Below are 22,392 nucleotides of genomic sequence, written 5' to 3'. Positions count from 1 at the left end.
TTCGAAATTCAAATATTTAAAGTTTCAGTTTTATTGTAATACAGTAATTGTAGCCATCGTGTATTTTTTCACTCATAACTTTTTTAATTAGTGTTTTTGTTGAAAAACGTGTTGTCGGGACGAACCCCGTGACGTCATCGAATTATACGCTTGATTTCACTCAAGGTCAACGCCAGCCAATCCGCGGCCTCTAGGCGCTCCCCATCATCGCCACCACACACACACACACGCGATCGTCTACCATCAACTATTCCTTCACAACGAAAAGTTTTGATTAAAACCAGGTCGTTGATTTTCAAAAACAAGTCTGATTGGTGAGTATTCTTTTATTATATACGCTTTAACCGTAAACTAGACAAACATTTATAGACCAAGGTTTGCTCTAAATGCCTAATTAAGTACTGTTTGTTGTATGTTTTCGACGTCTATATTTTCCTCTGTCTCCCAGAAGTACCATCCTTTTCACTTAGCATCAGTGGGACGGAAACACCGTGCACACGCCCTTTTCGCCGGTTGTTTTGCTGGCACGCCAGCGGTGAAATCTACATTGTGAGACCCTGGAAATAATATTCGGAAGGAAGTTTGTAAACTGGATATTTCTGCATATATTGCACAGTATTTATTTTCCGGTTTGTGAATGTATGAATAATCATATTCAATAGTTGATTTGCTGTGAAGTTCTGTTTCAATTGGTATGAATAAGCTAGACTTTTAGGCTAAACAATATACTGGAAAATCCGGCTGCAAAAGAGACTGTCGTGATCTACTTCATTGTATTGGAACAAACAGATGGTATCGTCATTGTCATAACGTCTGAATCGTTTGATTGTGTCCAGGCTATAATACTCTATGTTGATTAGATATAAAAACAAAACAATTCCTAGCATAATAACATTTTAGTGATTTTTGATGAGTACTGTAAAAAACCTTGAATACACTATTCCAACGGACCCCCCAAATTGATGAATTCCTGCAATAGATGCAATTAATTATGTATATTGATTAGGTATAGTATATTATTCATAAACATCCATCTCGGTCTGTGTAGTTATTTAACACCTTGGGAATTGACTGTAGTGAGATGATGGCTGTGTTAAACCATCCTTCAGCTATCTACACAGTATTAATATCATCAAGTTCATCTCTATATTATTAAGTGACTACAGTATTGATTCAATATAGATGTCCTCACCATCTCAATCTGTTTTGTCAGTGTATTGTTGTCAGCAAATTCCACACTTTATGCATATTAATACATTTTTCCAGGCACTGAATTTTAACAGTAGAGTTTATTGTAAATGGACAAATCATGTGAAATCACTTATTAAATATTAAATTGTATCATAACAATAGGAAGGTCATGTCCATAGTCGATCTTTCTTAAACTCTTTCTACACTATTAAACTAGTTATCAAGAAAGTGTGATGTGCCTAAATATGGTAGTGAGATACCCAAATATGGTAGTGATATGACATCATGTCCATATGGGCACATCACTTTTTTTTGTCACATAACGTTTGATACTGATAGTGTAGAAAGAGCTTTACAGAAGCCTTTTATCCAGAACTATCTAAATCCTAGGTCTTTCATCTAGGACCATCCAAATATCATTCTTCCATCCAGGACAAGCTATCTAACTACTGTAGCATAAGTAGGCCTATGTATTTCTCTAGTTACCATACTGTAAGTAGAGGAATTCTAGGCCTCAAAAATAGGTTAGATCAGGCTGTACAAATATTATAGTATTAATATACTGTGTATTCGAATCAGAGTGTTAATTGCTTTTTAACTTTAATGTCTTGCTTGCTTCTTTAGATAAAGAATTGTAGACATGTCTGCAGTTGAAAACCTCAGAGCACAATGCCTAAAACGTGGAGCAAGTGGAATCAAGGGACTAGGAAGGTAAATATTAAACATTTACTAATTTTTAAACTTTAAAAAATGTTTTTATCCTCAGTGCTGTATCTTCACATATACTAAAATTCTTGCCCAGTACTGTATCATAGGAACATTCTTAATACTGTACTGCATCTTATCACATGTGATGCCTGTTAGGTTAATGTTATAGATTGTAGGCGATACATGTGAAACACATGTGATGCTGTATTACAGAATTGTCATATGATACTAGATACAGTATCGAGAATCTGTGTTGAGTCAGTCTATGGCCTGTACAGAAAGTGGAGCACAAACACAGGGGGTGATGACAATGTAATAAAATATTGTAAAATGAGTTAATTAACATCCCATGGTGAGTCACCCATACGGACAGAAGTGGGACGAATATAGCTTTATTGTACAAACTTGAGTTTTTAACACAACACTGGCTAATGGCTAACCTGATTACATGATGAAAACATGGACAATTATGCATGTTCTTATTACACAGTATTATTCAAATTTCTGCCATCAATTCATTGAAATTTGCATTTTTACAACACTCTGAAATGCACACATTTATTTATAGTATTTTAGCAAATTATGATTTTTGTTCTATTGAAATTGAATACTGTACACTGGCAGTAAAATCTTGGGCTCCGTATGGGGATCTGGTTAAAAAGCTATTTGTATGCTCGTACAGTAGTAGTAGTAGTAGTAGTATACCTGCTCATGATTTGTCGAGACTGACACATAAATATTCTTTATTTACACAAAAAACAAAGCCTAACTCGTCAAAGCAAAATAATGTTATTATTGCATAGCAGTTTGTGTTATTTGTTCTGCAAACAACATTTTTTGAGCAACTTGTCAAATTTCAGAAAAATATTATGCATACCTGTATATTCAATTAGTCAATAAATAATAGATAGAGTAATATATGTATATTTATTCAAACTTTATTCAAACATAATATTAATATTATGACTGTTTAAATTCTGCATGTACACAACACAAAAATTGTAAAAAAAAAGTTAAAACCATAATTTTCTGTCGTCAGCTGCAAAAATAAATTAATAAAAGGTAATATTATTAAATAGATATTTAATAAAGAAGAACAAAAATCTAAAAATTATTATAAAATCTTGGTGCTACTGTGCAATACTGTAATACTAAATACAAAGTTATACAAGTACCAATATTAGTCTTGTTAAAATAAGTCATTCTTATTTGGACTAATACTATTGTTATAAGGACAATGCCGGTGTTGTCACCTTGTCCCATTCTTAACAGTGACTTTTTTTGTCGATTTACGCCATAAGGTAGACAATGTGTTTGTTACAATAAATCCAAACTTCTTATTCACTCACACTTTAGCTATTGTTTAGAAGGAAGGCCTATTGTTGGGTTCCTGGTTTCTAATCACGCTGTGTGAACAAAGTCTAAGACACTCCTTGTGGTGTGTTCACACCTTCTGTCAGTTTGTTGTTGTTGAGATTAATAGCACTATCTACTGTACTTGCTGCCTACTATACACTATCTATCCCTTTATTTCTTATTAATCTTTTTACTGCCAAGAATAGAAACAAAATTTTAAGATATTCTCAACTTTTTTCATAATAATTAGAAATATGGAGCATTCATTTTTCATCAACTACGTTATTCAAATTATTGTGTATTTCAAGAGGTAGCACTATAATAGGAACGTGTGCTCTTCCCTTTTGATAACCAGAAAGACATTTTTCATTTTTTATATCTTTTTTTTGACAATCTATTAAATAATATTAAACGTTACCCGTTTAAAAATCATTGATCCAATCCATGTAGTTGATCATCAAAATACATTTTTATTTTACTCATAAATTTGGATAAAATAATTGTTATAATAATATTATTGTTTTGTATTGTATGCTTGTTAATGTTATTCATATCTAAATTTATTACCAGGTACTACTTTACATAAATTAACATAATTAGTTGTGGAATTATTATTTGCAAATTGTCTCCTAATTTGTATAAATTAGGTTTGCTCATTACTTAGCTCTAAAGCCTTTAATGAAACTCCTCCAACAAAACTCATTTGCTTGTAATTGCTCCACGATATGCAAATTGCGCTCAAAACAGCTTGCCTAGGTCACCTCATTATATTTCGCATAAATCCTAGTTTCCACTGAGAACTCATTACATAATCGCATACTGTGCACTTTACACAATTATCTCGCACATGTTTCCCACTGGAATCGCTGACCATTCATGCGGAACAAGCTCGTGGATAACAGACTGCGTAATTATATACCGGCGTATCGTGAACTCTAGATATTGGATTCCTTGTCTGATATCCGTTTTCAATATTCGTATGATGGTTCACTGCTGAAATTTGTGAACAGTCTGTTGGTATGAAATATTTGTGAAATTTCATACATAAATTTGAATTGAGAATCCTTGATCTTTTGTTTGATAGACAATTGATTCATAAATTTATTGAATAGGAAAATAATTGTTTGAATTTGTTAGTTTGATAATTAATAGATAATTGTTTTTTTTCATTATTCAGTCATTCATTCATTCATTTATTTCTCTTATTTCTGACTTCATATCAATAGAATAAATGGTACAAAATAAACGGTACATATATTAATAAATAAAAGTTTACTCAACAATTTGAATTACATTCAAATACAAATTGGGGAAAAAAATGTTTGATCTTAGCTAATGTAACTTGGATAGTTTAGCTAGAGAAGTCTAAAGGGCGGATGTCAAACAGTTAAATGTGGGTAAGGAAAAATAAAAAAACACTTCAGGTATAGTGGGTGAGTGCTATGTTGAAACTGCAGTATGCAGGTTGGAGGAAGGCCCTAGAATAAAGTTTTAAAGATCCCTCACAGTACAATTAAATCATTTAGCGTACTGTAAGTAAGTACAGACTTACTGTTTAGCCTCCACAGTGAAACCAACAGTACAGTATCTTTATTGTGCCCAATAAACTAGTGAACAATAGCCCATTGGGCTGATACAGAAACATAAATAAGTTGCCAACCCAAGAAAGACAAAATTGAGATCCCAACAGATAACAGTACTGTTTTCTACAATAGCTGCGCCAACTGTTCCCAAAAACCATTCATGCATTACTGATTGCATGCATTACTTATTATCATTTAATATTACAATGTTGTGCTTTGATCAGTAAGAATCATGTGTATTGTATTTGCAAGGACCACAGCTGTTTCAGACACATTCAGATTTTGATTGTTCAATATGGAATCCATAATAATAATATCATTTAGAAATTCCTCAATAAAAATAATGGTGTGGTACCATTGGGTTGAGGGTTGATGGGAGGAGGATGAAGTTACAGTAGGAGAGGATGAAGTTGAGGTGGAGAGTCTGAGGTTGATGGGAGGGGGATGTTAAGAGAACTCTGATGTTAAGGGGAGGAGCCTGTGGTTAAGGGGAAGACTGTGATGTTAAGACAGGGAGTCTGACGTTTACATACAGTAGTGAAGTTAGAAGTATCTCTTTTTAAAGCACCATTTCAGCTATATTTTTAATATTCGCTTTTCATTTGAATGCAAATTGTAAAAACACAATGACGATACAGTATACTTGATTATCATTGATTCATTTAAAAATAACTACCAGTTCTTCTTAATGTCCTTGGCCGCCTATTGTTGAATTCTTTTATGAGAGAAATTCACAAAAAAAATTATACTTTTGACATAAACTACACTAATATTAATTGGCAGATCTTGGTTCAAGGGCGTTACATTTTGAGTACTGTATGAATTAACTAACTAGCCAATTGTTAACGTTAGGGAGATGTTTTGACGTTACAATTAATTTGATTCCGTAACAATCGTGTAAAGATACTGAGTGACATATTACAGTTGTATTCTTCTGTAGGCCTACAGCAAAGATGTACTGTAACTATGTCACAAACTTTAGGGTGTGGTGGGGGTGCAACCCTTTAAGTGCTATACTTTAGACCGTGCGTTAGTATTAAGCTGGTTGGAATGCCTTGAAATAAACTTTTTGTGCAGTAAACTAAGCAATTTTAACATCTTGCATTTACCTACTGTATCTACAGTACCTGATAACTACTTTATCTATAATAACAACATTCAAGACAAATGACATTGTTTAACATGTTAGACATGCATGTTAAAACACAGTAAACGTGAGTTACTTAACATGTCTATTACTGTAGGTGTTAAAACTCTTTCCTGAAAATGACATTTTAATTTATGATATTTTCGCACATTCCATTGAGCATAATTTTCAAAATCGCTAAGCAGTAGACCGTGGTGATCGTAACTCAATTACGATAAAACCTTTTAGGGTTTGTTTTTTTCAGAATCTCTACAACGTGATTGGTCAGGTTTTTAAAAAGCTCAGAATCCATTAATTAATAAGCTTTGAAAGTATACCAAACGCCATATTATTTTAAAGGCTTTTTATATTTGTGGCCCTAAATGTTATCTTATTTTTATGGTCGTAAATATTTACAATCTAAGTAATCGATTATCTTTTAAAAGCTTTTATTTTGTGGTCCTAAATGTTTGCCATCTAACTATTTAAAGAAAACTATAACAAATATATACAGTATATCAGTTAATTTTATTGAATTATCATATACAGTACATTCAGAAAATGCTTTTATGTGAATGTGTTACATGTAATAGTTGGTTTACTGCATCGTAAATGTTTTAATTATTAATCAGATTTAATTTGTATTAATAATTAATCCAATTTTATTTGTTTTAATACTTAATCAAATTAACAGCAATAAGGATGAACTTTGAACTTTTTGTATTAGACTACAGTATTACAAATCTTTCAAATTTATCAGTATTATCGCTATATTACACAAAGGAAAGTCATATCAATAATACTTACGTTTGATAATTTTATAAAGCTCACAAAAAATCAATATTGCAGATACAGTAATGTACAAATTTAATTTAGTAGTTTTAAAAGTCATGAATGAAATAATAGTATTGATCACAATCATCTGTCATAGATATCGAAGACATACAATACTGCGCAACGGTAGATTAAAAATAGTAGCGTTTCAATTTAGCTTGTCACCGATGGTCATAGATTATTGATGACAAAGTGAATTATGAACACAGATCTTTAATTCTCTTCCTGAAATACATTTTCTCAATTCAATTAGATTTATGAGTTTAGTTTGTACTGTACAGCCCTACTGCTGCCTCAATTGTTACCTACGGTGCAGCAATGCCAGAGGGGTGTGCTTTTGAATGCTAAAATGAAATTATGAACTACTAATATCTGTTTCACCTAAAAGATTATTCATAGCTTCGTTCCCCCCCCCCTCCTCCCTTTTCTTCTGGAGCCTTTTGTTTTTTAACCCCACCCCTCTCGTACCCCAGGTACAACCACCTTAGCTCTTTAAAAATACATATATTGAAGGCCTGCCCAGAAACTTTTTAATGTTATTCATTTAAAATTATTGATCATACTTTTCTTCTCTTTGTAGAACTTTCCGAATTATGGATGATGATGGTAATAGATCTTTAAATTTTGAAGAATTTATGGAGGGTCTCAATGACTACAAGGTAGTAGTCACCGGAGAACAAGGAAAAGAAATGTTCAATGCTTTTGACAAAGACGGAAGTGGATCATTGAGCTTTGATGAGTTTATAATTGCTCTTAGGGTAAGTAATTCCTATGTGTTATGATTAAACGCAGGACTGTGTTCATGGTTAATATGAGCACATGGCATGTTTCCGTTCATAACTGAGTGCATGGTTGAGGTGCATGGATGTGTTTGTAGTTGAGCGCATGGTTGTGTTCATAATTGAGCATATGATTGTGTTCGTAGTTGAGCACATTGTTGCATTCGTTGTTGAGCACATGGTTGCATCCGTAGTTGAGCACATGGTTGCATCCGTAGTTGAGCATATGGTTGCGTTCGTAGTTGAGGAGCACATGGTTGCGTTGTATTGTAGTTGAGCACATAGTTGCATTCGTAGTTGAGTGTATCGTTGCTTTCATAGTTGAGTGTATGGTTACGTTCGTAGTTGAGCACATGGTTGCGTTGTATTGTAGTTGAGCACATAGTTGCATTCGTAGTTGAGTGTATGGTTGCATTCATAGTTGGGTGTATGTTTGCATTCATAGTTGGGTGTATGGTTGTGTTCATAATTGAGCGCATGGCTGACTGGGTGACGGTACACATGCAAAATATGACATACACACAAGTTCTATTCGGTACAATATCTGATAAATTTCTTTCATTTAAATGTACCCTTTTCGCCAATCAATATTGACTTGAAAAATATATTATATAAACAAAACAATAAAAACAAATATCAATAAACAAGTATCTTCTTTTTTAAAAATCTAGCCACCAATGTCTGCTAGCCGAGTAACTATTATTGAAAAAGCGTTTAAAAAGTTGGACAGAACTGGCGATGGAGTGTGCACAATAGAAGATTTAAAGGGTGTCTACAGCGTAAAAGAAAACCCCAAGTTTAAGAGCGGTGACATGACTAAAGAACAGTGCCTTGCTGAATTTCTAAAGAGCTTTGATAGCCCAGATGATCCAGATGGCAAAGTATGAAATTAAACTTTATGTTTTGTGTCTGTACAAACTAGCCTAGCTAACATGAATTTGTTTTCAAAATAGAGGGCACTATGTAGATTTATTAGTTGAATGCATAAATGGTTATGTACAATAGTGACAACTTGTGATGTTGTTAATCAAAAAAGAATAATATTAAAATTGTCAAAAGTGTATATTTTTCATGTGAAGAAAAAACGAATGATTTATTTTATAAAAAATGAGAAATTTGAAAAAGTTTAGTGACTGTTTCCACAATATCTGAAAGGTTTGTAGTCAATATTTCTGTAAGCTGACATTTTTAAAATTCTTTTTCTTTCAGGTAACCAAAGAAGAGTTTGTGAATTACTATTCTGGTGTAAGTGCATCTATTGATGAGGACGTCTATTTTGATTACATGATTAGGCAAGCCTGGAAGCTGTAAATGACCACCAATGACCATCAATGATGACCAATGACCATTGTTTGTTGTGCTTCTGAGGAAGTTTTGATTCCATTATCTTAGCAACTGGTTGCTTTTCTTGCTTAAAAGGCAGCTATCAATGTTTTTATTATTTCGCATTTAAAAAATAACGGCATTCCTTTAACTACATTGTGCTATTCTCAAGATAAATTTTAGTGGATTTTATTATTAAGCGAACTTAAAGCCCTGTTCACATTGGACATTTTTCAAGTATTTTATTTTAGCCATAGGATCCATTTTACAAAAAGAAACCTTTACTCAAAATAAAAAGATGATGTAATACCTGTGGTTAGTATCCTTGTTATCAATTCCTGCTTTTGGGTTTGAATCATCCACAGTATCACTATTGTCCACATGGCAGCAGCTTCCAAGAATGGTGATAGAATTCAGTGTTGATAGAGTTCCGAAAAACTTGCTTTGTGAACAGGGCTTTAGTCAAATAAATTAGTAGGGTTTTAGTTTGATTGTCTGTGAATATTTCAGCATTTATTAGGTGCAATCATCATAATACTTAAATAATTATAATAATTAATACGATGTATAATAATCCCACCATCTATATTGTATGGTAGAGTAGTTAGTTTTAGAATACATATTTTAATTGATTTTGTATGTGAAACAACACTTATCTATGTAGGCTTTTTCTTGGTGTGAAACTTTATTAAAATACATAATTATGGTGTCAGTAATACTATAATTTATAATTAATTTACATACAATAATAATAATCCGAACACTTTGACTGTATTCATTAGAGCTTCTGAAACCATATACCCGATTCACACATACAAAAACGTTTAATTGTTGTGAACGCGACAGTAAACCATTTTTCTTCGTAATTTTGAACTAACTCAACAAGGGCCGTAAAGAATGGCATTGAAAACCCTCACACACAAATTTCAAACCTAAACTTTATGCATAGAATTATCTCAGACGATTTTCTTGCATGTGTCAATCGGGTATTTTTCATTATGTCACTATGGGTGTCGTTTATAAAAACAGTAATAATAATTATATATCTTATGTTATTGAATTGAGTACTGTGCCGTTTATATTTCTATGGTAATGAATGCATTAGGAATTGTTAAAATGCTTGATTGAATCCCCCAAGTAACAATTGTTTTTTTCCCCAGAAATCGGTTCTTGCCATAAATTTTTCTACAATAAAATCATGCGTGAATTTTTCCAAATTTACGCATTCCTTCTATAAATTTTCCAATTGAAAAAAAAAAAAAAATTGTGATGTATGTTATAATAATATTATAATATTAGTACTGTATTGTTTTAATATAGTCTTTCCAATCATCTTGTCATTTTAAGAAGAATAATTGAGAATTTTTAGGACCAATTAGCATAAATAACTTGATATTGAAGAATATACTATTGTAATAATAAAGAGAATTTTACACAGCATTATATTGAGTCTTGTTGAAGACTTGGTAAAATCACTGTTGCAATCGCCGAACCTTTTTGGATAGCGCCCCCAATAGCTGGTTTTATTTAGAAACTTTCTACAGAAGCCTAACTATGAAACGCCACAGAGCGATATGGTAGTTATGGTGCGCTTATAAATTCGTATGATTCGCTGCCGTCATGATAATCGTCGTCATTAATTCTCATTTTTAAAATATTTGTAATCGTCGCAGTCGCTCTCGTTTTTATCTTCGAATTCATTATTTTCTTCGTCTTCATTTATCTTCGTTATCGTTTTTTTTTAAACGTTTTCTTCGCCGTAATATCGTCGTTCTCATAAGTTTTAGTTTCATCGTCCTCGGTGACTTTATGAACTATTACAAAATAGAAACAACACATTTTCTCATGTAGGATAACTATTTAATATGTTGTACACATACATAATTTATGTAAACTATACGTATGAAAAGTCAATGTGTTGTTTTGCTTATAGTAGGCCCTAAATAATATTGGCATTCCGGAAACTTTGAAGTATCGTATTTTCTCCATATGCTGCCTGTATTACTTAGATTCTGCCGATGCATCTCGCTTACGTCGATGGGCAGAAGTTGCCGAGGAATCTCCAGATTCTGCCGATGCATCTCGCTTACGTCGATTGGCAGAAGTTGCCGATGAATCTCCAGATTCTGCCGATGCATCTCGCTTACGTCGATGGGCAGATGTTGCCGATGAATCTCCAGATTCTGCCGATGCATCTCGCTTACGTCGATGGGCAGAAGTTGCCGATGAATCTCCAGATTCTGCCGATGCATCTCGCTTACGTCGATGGGCAGAAGTTGCCGATGAATCTCCAGATTCTGCCGATGCATCTCGCTTACGTCGATTGGCAGAAGTTGCCGATGAATCTCCAGATTCTGTCGATGCATCTCGCTTACGTCGATGGGCAGAAGTTGCCGATGAATCTCCAGATTCTGCCGATGCATCTCGCTTACGTCGATGGGCAGAAGTTGCCGATGAATCTCCATATTCGGTTGATGCATCTCGCTTACGTCGATGGGCAGAAGTTACCGATGAATCTCCAGATTCTGCCGATGCATCTCGCTTACGTCGATGGGCAGAAGTTGCCGATGAATCTCCAGATTCTGTTGATGCGTCTCGCTTACGTCGATGGGCAGAAGTTACCGATGAATCTCCAGATTCTGCCGATGCATCTCGCTTACGTCGATGGGCAGAAGTTGCCGATGAATCTCCAGATTCTGCCGATGCATCTCGCTTACGTCGATGGGCAGAAGTTGCCGATGAATCTCCAGATTCTGCCGATGCATCTCGCTTACGTCTACCGTTATCATCCCCGCTACACACACCAGATAAACACAGAAGACTTACTGTAAAAGAAAAGAAGAAACTCATTTGGTGTGGAAACTTTTTGGGTGACATAATGACAAAAACATGAACAATGAAGATTAATTAAATCAGACTTTAAATAGGTTTTAGTAAAGTTAATCACTTCTACAGAAACAAAACGAAAACAAAAATGTTTTCAATTCTAAAATAACATAATAAAAATGGTTAAATTCAACCAAAAATCCATTGGCTGGCAGCCAATTTGACCATTTTTGGCTTTAAATTACAGTTTTTTTTTACATCCAATTTTTGGTCAAAGTGAATACATATTATGTGACATTAAAATGGTATATTATATATATAATAAATACATCTTTAAAGTAAATAGCGAAATTAAATGAAGTATGTCTATTACTTACCTCCAATGACAAGCAGCAAGAAGCCTGTCGTTTTCATTTTTCTCAGACTGTATAACAACTTTTTCGAGAATAGAGTTTTCACTTTACTCTGCTTTTACCTGTAGCTTTACTGTTACTATCCATGAAAAGTATCATTTTATATAAGAAATTGTTTAAGAGGATAATCCTGTAACATATAGATTACTTACACTTATCGTAAGGAGGTTTGGAGAAAATTACTCGAACAGATGCTAGTGTTTATATATAATAAAAAATATTAGTATTATGAATAATATCGCATCGTGACACATACTTTACTCAAGTGGCCTGGTTTCCGTTATGTTTAGAATTCCAGCGGTGGTAGATCTATTGTTTTAGTGCAGTTGGTACCATCCTTTTACATTGTACCGATTGGCCTACGTGCAGTTTTAACATCAAATATAAAGTAGTTTAATTACCAGTATTTATTTGTAACAATCAGTTTCATAAAGTCCTTAATCTCGTTTGTATACTGCGAGCGTTTATTTTATTCGGACGGATTTAATACGTCAGTGTCTGTGCATGCGTTTGGTTTTTGGAATAGATGAATAAAACGCAAGTGATTTGACCAATCACGAGGGGAGTGCTGGGCTGTTCAATCGAACTGTCGCTTGTCAACTCGTTGCGTTTCTTGATCTAGGAAACCAAGTTTTAGGATTCATGTGTATCGTACATTACTATAATAAATAAAACCGAAAAACCAGACCTTGCATACCCTCAACAATTCACCAATAATTCATCACATAGAAACCTGCAACAATTGCCATGAAGGTTTCATTAGATATACGGTAATAAACACACATCGCAAAATAAATTGTCTTGATTACGTAAGTAACATTGCACTTCTCTCATTAATCCCAATTGTTATTTTTATATCGTCTATCGTGCATAGTGATCAGACGCGCGTCAGTTAATACGCCCCAGACACAATGTTATGCGCGTACAAAACTATTATCGGAGTTTGTACGCGCGTGTACAAAACTGTTGTTATCAATGTTTACACGCGCGCCCAATTCTATTGTCTCGTTTTCAATCAACAGTCTGATTTGCCTTTGTTGTTAAATAATTTGCATATAATTATCTGGTGTTCACCTTTCGTCTTGCAGCCGGTACCGAATACGCTCTACCAACTGAGAAAAACCCAGAAAAGGACAACATTTTCGGTGAGTTTTGGAACTTTAATTCTACAATGAGGACAACAACGTATATAGACCAATACTTGGAGTGTATGACCAACAATAATGTAAACCATCAGTTATATTATTATTATGCTCAACCTATAGTACATCTTTCTAAATGAGTATTGAGTTTTACCCCGGTGTACTAGTACAACACATCCACTCATCATACCTGGGCCCTGGGAGACCGTCTTTAACTGTAGAGGTCGCCCAGAAAAAATATTTCAAATTATTCTTATACAGTTCCGAAACATCCTCATATGCCATTGTCATAGTTCCTTTTAGAAAACTAAAATAAGGGCACAAATATTATGATAAATGTTGTGCTTTATAGTAATAGGCCGGAAACAAGCATCATCAAAATCAAACATACAATGCAGAAATGCAAACTTCTTTTACTGTCTTATGAATGTGATAGAGGGCGCGATTTTAACAAGACGTACGCTCAATTAAAGTTACACGAAATGTGAATGTGATAGAGGGCGCGATTTTAGCAAGACGTACGCTCAATTAAAGTTACAAGAAATGTGAATGTAATAGAGGGCGCGATATACCAAGTCGTAAGCCCAATTAAAGTTACAAGGAACGTGAATGTGATAGAGGGCGCACGTTTGCGAAATACATTATTTTTGCCAATCGTTCAGTCTAGTACGAAAAATGTTATAAACTTAATTTTTAGTAAGTGTTTTACTATTCATATATAATAGAAAAAATATAAAATATATCATTTGTACAGTCACCCGATATCGATATAGATTTAGCCTATAAAGGGCTTTTCCAAAAAAATGACAGAACCGATCTCCTGTCAAAATCACTAAATTTACAAATGACATGGCTAGCAAAGTTATTTCTGGTGCAAAATTCGTGTCTAGTGCAAAATTCGTGTCTAGTGCAAAATTCGTGTCTAGTGCAAAATTCGTAACAATGCAGGCTTTATTTATGTTGCACGATAATTTGTACATAATTTATATCAGTATGTATTCACATCACGCGATTGACATTATTAATTATTAATAATTATTATTAAATTTTCTAACCCACCTTAAGTCACGTTTACATACAATACATTATTGATTACAGTATAATGTACCTGAATGATTGACAGTGTGGCATGACAAGATATTAGTTGTTGTACTTTGTCAACAATAGACTAATAACACTATGATTACCATCAATCAGTCAATGAGAGACGATACAACCTTACATAATGATACACCATACATCTTTCTAATACGTTGGCCGCTCGAATGAAACACGAGAACCAAATTACCTAGCCTACGTCGCATACTTTGCCACTCGATTAAAACTCGATAGCTAAATTTCCAATTTTAAAAGTTTTTCATGTCTTAACGTTGCATCTACAGTAAATAATGGTACGAATCGACTTTTTGTATTCCTTTCTTAAGTTAGAATTTCCCAAGCTGTAAATGATCGGGTTCATCATTGAATTTGAAAACAATAATACGTCTGAAAATGTACCAAACCAGGCTGACCATAACGCACCGCTATATTTCAATACATAATATACTGCTCTCGGTGAAATACATACAATAAACACTGCAGTAACTGCAGCAGTTATCTTAGACGCCTTCATGTTTAAAGTGTTGACAGACTGACCGAGACGCGATGCTCTCTCTTTCATGTGTCTTCTCGCAATTATGAAAATATAGAAATGTGTGATCGAAATGATTGGCACAATAAGCAATAAAACCGTCGAATTTAAGTAAAGGAATACAAAATCTCCATATATGGAATAAAGTTGGTCAAATCCGTCGCAGTAATTGTTATTCGAGTCTGTGTAGTTAAAGTTGATGATAACACCCGCGACAAGTGTTACACTGTACGAAAGACTACCCGCGATAAAGCCTATGACATTACAAATGATGCTGATCCGAACTGCTCTTCCAGGTGTCATCCACACCTTATATCGGAGCGGGAACCGGACGGCATAAAACCTTTCCACTGTCATGGTCATTATATTCACAAGTGACATACAAAGCAACATTTTCACGGAGGCAAAATACAATTCTGTACAATATCTTGTTATGAATGCAATCGTTGCCAGTGGAACGCCAATCAATCCGGTTACAAAATCTACAACAGCTAAAGATCCGGCAAAAATATTAACAGGTTTCTTAGCCATTGCCGAATTTCGGTATAACGTAAAAAGAACAATGAAGTTTCCCAGCAAAATCAGCAACACAATTGGAGCATAAATGTATATTAGAAACATATTGTTATTACCAGTTGTAGTCTCGTTAGCGGATTCCATTCTGTAATTTATCTGTATTCGTTTGAGATAAATCTGAATTTTTAATTTATATTATACCTGAGAGATGACAGGTTGTTCATCAAATCAAATATTTTCAAGATTACGAGTACAATGCATTTAAAAGTACTGGTTTCGTAATTATAGAGTGCGCACTTTATTCCTGTTTTTAATACACGATGATAACTCGAGCGAACTTGATTTATGTTGCATAATCGAGTCATTTTCTCTACACGTGGTGACGTCACATGATTGATGACACTGACAGCAGTGTTTATATACCAAAACTGTCTGATACTATGTTAGCGGTTGACATATTATTATTAAATGTCATTAACCACTTAAAGTCACTATTAAAAATTACATTATTAATTAGAATATACCTTAATGATTGACAATATGACATAACAGCCTTAATTGTTATACTTTATCAATAATAGTTGACACTATAAGTATTACCATCATTCAATCATTGAGAGAGACACGATACATAGGCTAACTGCTTTATATTACCAATATATCCTCTAATAGCCCTAAGTTGGTCACTCGAATTAAACTCGAGAACTAAATTACTTAGCCATATACGTACATCCTAAAACGCTGAACCGCTCGAATTAAACTCGAGGAATAAACATGCCTAACCTACGTAGCCTTATATCCTTGGTCACTCGAATAAAACTCGAGTGCTAGTTTAATCAATGTACAAAACAACAATTTGTGAAACTAATACGATATATTTTCTTATGTCTTAACGTTGCATCTACAGGTAATAATGGTACGAATCGACTTTTTGTATTCCTTTCTTAAGTTAGAATTTCCTAAGCTGTAAATGATCGGGTTCATCATTGAATTCGAAAACAATAGTACGTCTGAAAATGTACCAAACCAGACTGACCAAAACTCGTCGCTATATGTTAATAATCCATGATATACTGCTTTCGGTGAAATACATACAATAAACACTGCAGTAACTGCAGCAGTTATCTTAGACGCCTTCATGTTTAAAGTGTTGACAGACTGACCGAGACGCGATGCTCTCTCTTTCATGTGTCTTCTCGCAATTATGAAAATATAGAAATGTGTGATCGAAATGATTGGCACAATAAGCAATAAAACCGTCGTATTTAAGTAAAGGAATACAAAATCTCCATATATGGAATAAAGTTGGTCAAATCCGTCGCAGTAATTGTTATTCGTGTCTGTGTAGTTAAAGTTGATGATAACACCCGCGACAAGTGTTACACTGTACGAAAGACTACCCGCAATAAAGCCTATGGCATTACAAATGATGCTGATCCGAACTGCTCTTCCAGGTGTCATCCACACCTTATATCGGAGCGGGAACCGGACGGCATAAAACCTTTCCGCTGTCATGGTCATTATATTCACAAGTGACATACAAAGCAACATTTTCACGGAGGAAAAATACAATTCTGTACAATATCTTGTTATGAATGCAATCGTTGCCAGTGGCACGCCAATCAATCCGGTTAGAAAATCTACAACAGCTAAAGATCCGGCAAAAATATTAACAGGTTTCTTAGCCATTGCCGAATTTTGGTATAACGTAAAAAGAACAATGGAGTTTCCCAGCAAAATCAGCAACACAATTGGAGCATAGATGTATATTAGAAACATATTGTCATTACCAGTTGTAGTCTCATTAGCGGATTCCATTCTGTAATTTATCTGTATCCGTATGAGATAAATCTGAATTTTTAATTTATATTATACCTGAGAGATGACCGGTTATTCATCAAATCAACATTTTCAAGATTACCTACCTATAGAGTGCGCACTTTATTAGTTTATATACGATAATAACTCGAGCGAAAATTCTACAGTTACTGTTAGTCCCTATACTATTGTAAAGTACCGGTTCATTATATAAAGTGCGCACTTTATTAGTTTATACACGATGATGACTCGAGAGAAAATGCTAAAGTTACTGTTAGGCCCTTAATTGTAAAGTACCGGTTCATAGAGTGCGCACTTTATTAGTTTATACACGATGATGACTCGAGCGAAAAGTGTTTAGTATTTATTAGTATTGTGTTACTCTCTACATTTACAGATATTCCGGGTCAGGATCCGGGTACAAAATAACTTTTTGAATTTTTTCCTGAAGGTGGAGTTTCCCAAACTATAAATAAACGGGTTTATCATTGAATTTGAAAATATTAATATTTCTGAAATAGCGCCGAACCAGAACGACCAAAAGTGATTGTTATACGAGTTAAAATCTACCAACAGGTAAACACCTTCTGGTATGATACATATAAGAAACATAATAATAATCGTTGTAGTAATTCTCGACGCTTTCATATCAAACGTGTTAATCTTCTGTCCAATACGCAATGCTCTCTCCTTCATGTGTGTTCTCGCTATTAGAAAAATATACACATTCACAAACAACATTATTGTTATTATAACTGATATTGATAGTGTATTGAAATAAAAGAAAACTATGTCTCCATATATGGGATAGAGATTGTCAAATTGTTCGCAGTTATATGTCAATGTCGAATAGTTGAAGTTCATTATTATTCCGGCTCCAAATGTTACACTATATGAAATACTACCCATGATGAAACCTATAAAATTACCAAAAATACTGATCCGAACTGCTTTTCCTGCCGTCATCCACACCCGATATCGAATCGGAAACCGGACGGCATAAAACCGATCTCCTGTCATGATCACTATATTTACAAAAGACATGGCTAGCAAAGTTATTTCTGGCGCAAAATACAATTCGTAACAAGGTGGGTTTGTATCTTGTTTTATAAAACCAACGACCGCGAACGGAACGCCAAACAATCCGGTTAGAAAATCAACAACTGCTAAAGATCCGGCAAAAATATTAACAGGTTTCTTAACCGAACTTTGGTAAATCGTGAAAAGAACGATAAAGTTGCTGAATAAAATGAGTAAAATAATAGGAGAATAAATATATATAAAATAGAAATGAATTGAAGGCTGGATGTTGTCAGTCTTATTGGTGTTGTCCATTTCTGCCGCTTCTTCTAGCCACACGTGTAATTTTGTGTAATATCATCACCGTAGTGTGTATAATTGAGTTTTTCTGATTAGGTTATCAAATATACAATATTAACATCAACATTGAATGACAATTAATTATTGATCAACTCTATCGACAGTGAGGAGAGCAAGAGAATGACAACTGCCGGCGGCGAAGTTAGCCGTCTGAGCATTCAAACGATAATTAAAATTAGCTAGGCCTTACGATGGCCTATATCGCCTTCCAATGGTACTTCATTGGTAGCTAACCACAATATTTCATAAATCATGCGACCATATATAATATACATTATATATAAAGTATAATTGTGTGCACGTACTATCATATGAATCATTATATTTATGATTCTAACAATTAATTGTTCAAAACCAATCTTCTTTTTTTGGATATTGATATTTTTGATTTGTATAGCAGTGATAGAATTTGCTGATCTAGTATTAATTCAAATTATTATTTTAATTGTCTACATTACAATTTGATTCACGTATTTTTGCGTTGGTTTATTATTATTGGTATAAATGTTGTTTTCAATTATTCATTAGTAATGTATGTCCTCTCGGCCCAGGTGAACACAAAAAAAGAGAGGAGATAAACAAACTATAAAAAAAATACGTGCTGATTTTTTTACTTCGTATTTTATTGTCAAAGGTTACAGCTGAATACGTTCCTGAATCATCATTATGAAGGTTGTAGTCTTTAATGTGATTACTTATATCCTTTTTACTTCTTTTCTAGGCCTATCGAGGAGCAGCACAACTGGCGGTGAGTATGGGTCAAAATCGATCAATATGCCTAGTAAAGCGTGGATCTCACTGGGACGTAACGCAACGTAAGCGAGTTGACCAATGACAAGCAACGGTCCGAATAATCCATCGTTTGTGATTGGTAAAAATAATAATATTGTTACCTCCATGGTCCGATGTTCGTTGTGGCTCTGGTTGTATCAGTAACCTATCTCTATTTTTTTACTATTATTTCAGCAATTTTAATATTTTATATGATACTACGATAAAACTTTATTTTCACAACGGCAAAAATATACAGCTATGAGATATGGGTCCATAGTACACTAAAGTTAGTATCAAAAGTGTTTTTATCGGGAAAGGTTTAAATGAATTGTGTTGTTTGAAATCATTTAGTAGTAATTCACTTTCAATGTGAAATTGAAGGACTCGCAACGGCGGTAAGACCAACGGACAATTCAAAACGCTAGCCGCATGTAAAGCACTGTTGTGGGGAGAGGGGGAAATAGGCGTAAATAAGTTGACCACTGTTATACTTTATTTGTCATTGTATATGCATTTCGAATAATATAAACCTTTTGTAGAAAAAAAATCATGTTTTTAAATCGAATCTCAGGTGCTGTTTGTCCGGATTTGTGGCATCCTTTTGGTAGCAAATGCTACAGATTATTTGAGAACCCTCTCAACTGGTTTGATTCTCTTGAAGTATGTAAAGGCTATCTGGGAAGTTTAGCAACTGTGAATACAGAAGGAAAACAGGCGTTTATATCTGAAATGGAAGTCTGGATTGGGTTTAATGACGTAGACGTTGAAGGTGTTTGGAAGTGGGCATCTGGAGCAGAGGATAACGATTTTACTAGTACGTACGGTATATTTTTCTAAATAATAATATGTACTTTTTGTTTTTACACAAGTTCTAAAACAACCAGCCCAAATACCATTCTATCAAATTATTAATTCAATTCATAATCTTCTTTTATTTATATATATTTTATGTTAATAATGTTGAGAGGGTACTACACTACCATTCTTATAACTGTAAAAGATGTATTGTCCCCTTAAAACATTTTTCTTACAAATATTTTTTTTCAGTATGACATTTTAATTTCACATAATAGTCATTCTATTGGACCAAAAATTGGATCGATAAAAAGATTATTTACCTGAAAACTGTAATTTAAAGCAATAACCAAAATTGGCTGCCAGTGGGTTTTTTGGTTGATTTTAACCATTTATGTTGTCATTTTAGAAGTTAAAACAATATATTTTCCCGTTTTTTTCTACGGAAATGATTAAATTTATTAAAGCTACAACCTATTCAAAGTCTGATTTAATTAATCTTCATTTTCATGTTTTTGGCGGACAATACATCTTTAACTAATTGTTTTAAAACTTGTAACCCTGTTTTTTTTTACAGTGTGGTTTTCCTCTGAGCCAAACGACTTCGATAATGGCATGGTAGATAAGTATTCTGGAGATTGCGGCACCGTGTTTGATTCACTTGGTTCATTATGGGTGGATCGTAACTGCTTGGCTCGATTTAACCAATTTATTTGTGAGAAAGGTACAGAAATAATAATTTTTTTTGTTAAACTTATTGCCTACTCTTCATTTAGTGCGTCACTATTAAAGTAGATGGGAGTGCCCCACCGATTCTGCTGACCGGTCGTTGGCGACCCATGCTTTTTTTGTGTACATGAATTTTTGTTTGTTTGTTTTTGTTTATTTCATGTATGTACTGTACATTTAAATGGTTACTAAAGTGACAAGCACCCGCTTCTTTTGGTGTACTATTGAATATTGTAAATGTAATTGTGAATTGTGAATAAACATAGTATAGGCCTAACGCTAATGATTTAGACGTGTGGTTAGACCTAAAAGACTTTAAATTTCTAAAAACATGATAGGTCGGCGCTTAAAGAGTCCTGGTCCATAACCTACGATACTGGAACCATGGTTTTAGGGAACATGTTTTATGCCGATACACAGTTAGGTAATCATTACCTTTTTAATTCATATTGTTATTGATTAATTTTTTATTGTATTCAGAGAGACACATTTACACATCAAAACAAGTCTATGGACGCAATGGTAGCCCAGCCTGCTTGAAGGAAAGTGAATTAGCTGACCTGACACTGAGAAGTTCGACGACTGTTCGTAGTCGGGTTGATTGAGTCTTTGCATTTCAATCGAACATTGCACTGTGTTTCAGGTTCGGAGTGTATCGGAAAACGCACTGACATGTGACGTCCTACGTAGTGAAGGAGAGCATGCGCAGTATGAATCTGGACACGATGGTTGTCATATGTTTATCATAATAGATTAAATTTTAAATGTAAAAAACTTTACATTGATGACTTAAAAGAATATTAGAGAACAGATGTATAAGTAATATCCGGTAATTACTGTATAGGCCTATGTGTAACCCAACTAAACACAACTTTTAAAGTTTGTTAAGCATCTCAGTAGATTCGCGTGTAACACGAATATTGCACGAGAGTCCTTAGAATGTTGATATAGTATATCGCAAGAAAAACAATTTTCTTTTACTTAAAAAAAGCAATACAATTTTACTCGTTCGCATATTTATTTCCCTGTACAACGCGCAGACTTTGATGTGATGTGTCATAGGAAAAAATAAAATGAAATTGCTCAAACCGTATAGACCTATGTGAAATCTCGTTCACATGATTTTGACAAAATATTTAACACTTTTAATGTACGAATCAATAGGTAGGTATTTTCTATAGTTATACATTGTTTTTTTTTTTATTGTTTTTTTTTATTTAAGTGTATATGCATGCACTTTTTTAACGATTATCGCTTACAATTATTGATATTGACTTATAAATTAAGTTAAGAATTGTGATTCAGGAATTTTTTATACCGTTTTTAGAATACAGGTATTGATGTTTTAATTGAATATAATTATATTTAATTTAATAGCCTGTTAGCGGGTATGATTCGCTGTTGGTCTGGAATGGAATAAAGAATGAAGAATTTACTATATTAGGCCTATAATGTAACTCACGTATTTT

At 33.8% G+C, this 22,392-nt stretch overlaps 2 protein-coding genes across 3 annotated transcripts in view; both read left to right on the top strand.

Annotated features, from left to right (window-relative positions):
• The window catches only part of LOC144855798 (uncharacterized), a 39,950-nt gene extending 18,009 nt beyond the window's left edge, over nucleotides 1–21,941 (top strand). The window contains exons 10-14 of the mRNA XM_078713737.1: nucleotides 13,228–13,284; nucleotides 19,347–19,373; nucleotides 19,971–20,213; nucleotides 20,772–20,918; nucleotides 21,404–21,941. Of these exons, the coding sequence (XP_078569863.1) occupies nucleotides 13,228–13,284; nucleotides 19,347–19,373; nucleotides 19,971–20,213; nucleotides 20,772–20,918; nucleotides 21,404–21,528 (599 nt within the window). The 3' untranslated portion in view covers nucleotides 21,529–21,941. The remainder of the gene's footprint in view (nucleotides 1–13,227; nucleotides 13,285–19,346; nucleotides 19,374–19,970; nucleotides 20,214–20,771; nucleotides 20,919–21,403) is intronic.
• On the top strand, nucleotides 219–10,340 carry LOC144855842 (calcyphosin-like protein). 2 transcript variants are annotated; one of them, XM_078713786.1, is made up of 5 exons: nucleotides 219–318; nucleotides 1,816–1,902; nucleotides 7,379–7,556; nucleotides 8,249–8,458; nucleotides 8,787–10,340. In XM_078713786.1, exons 2-5 carry the CDS (start codon nucleotides 1,832–1,834, stop codon nucleotides 8,886–8,888), a joined length of 561 nt encoding a protein of 186 aa, XP_078569912.1. In that variant the 5' UTR covers nucleotides 219–318; nucleotides 1,816–1,831; the 3' UTR covers nucleotides 8,889–10,340. The 2 variants fall into 2 exon arrangements, with proteins under 2 accessions (XP_078569912.1, XP_078569913.1); XM_078713787.1 differs by having other exon boundaries at nucleotides 236–314.
• Nucleotides 21,942–22,392: the final 451 nt, after the last annotated feature.

This window comes from Antedon bifida, chromosome 11 (genome assembly GCF_963402885.1).
Source record: "Antedon bifida chromosome 11, ecAntBifi1.1, whole genome shotgun sequence".
NCBI lineage: Eukaryota > Metazoa > Echinodermata > Crinoidea > Comatulida > Antedonidae > Antedon > Antedon bifida.
The sequence above is the reverse complement of the archived record's forward strand: the minus strand, read 5'-3'. Positions and strand labels throughout refer to the sequence as shown.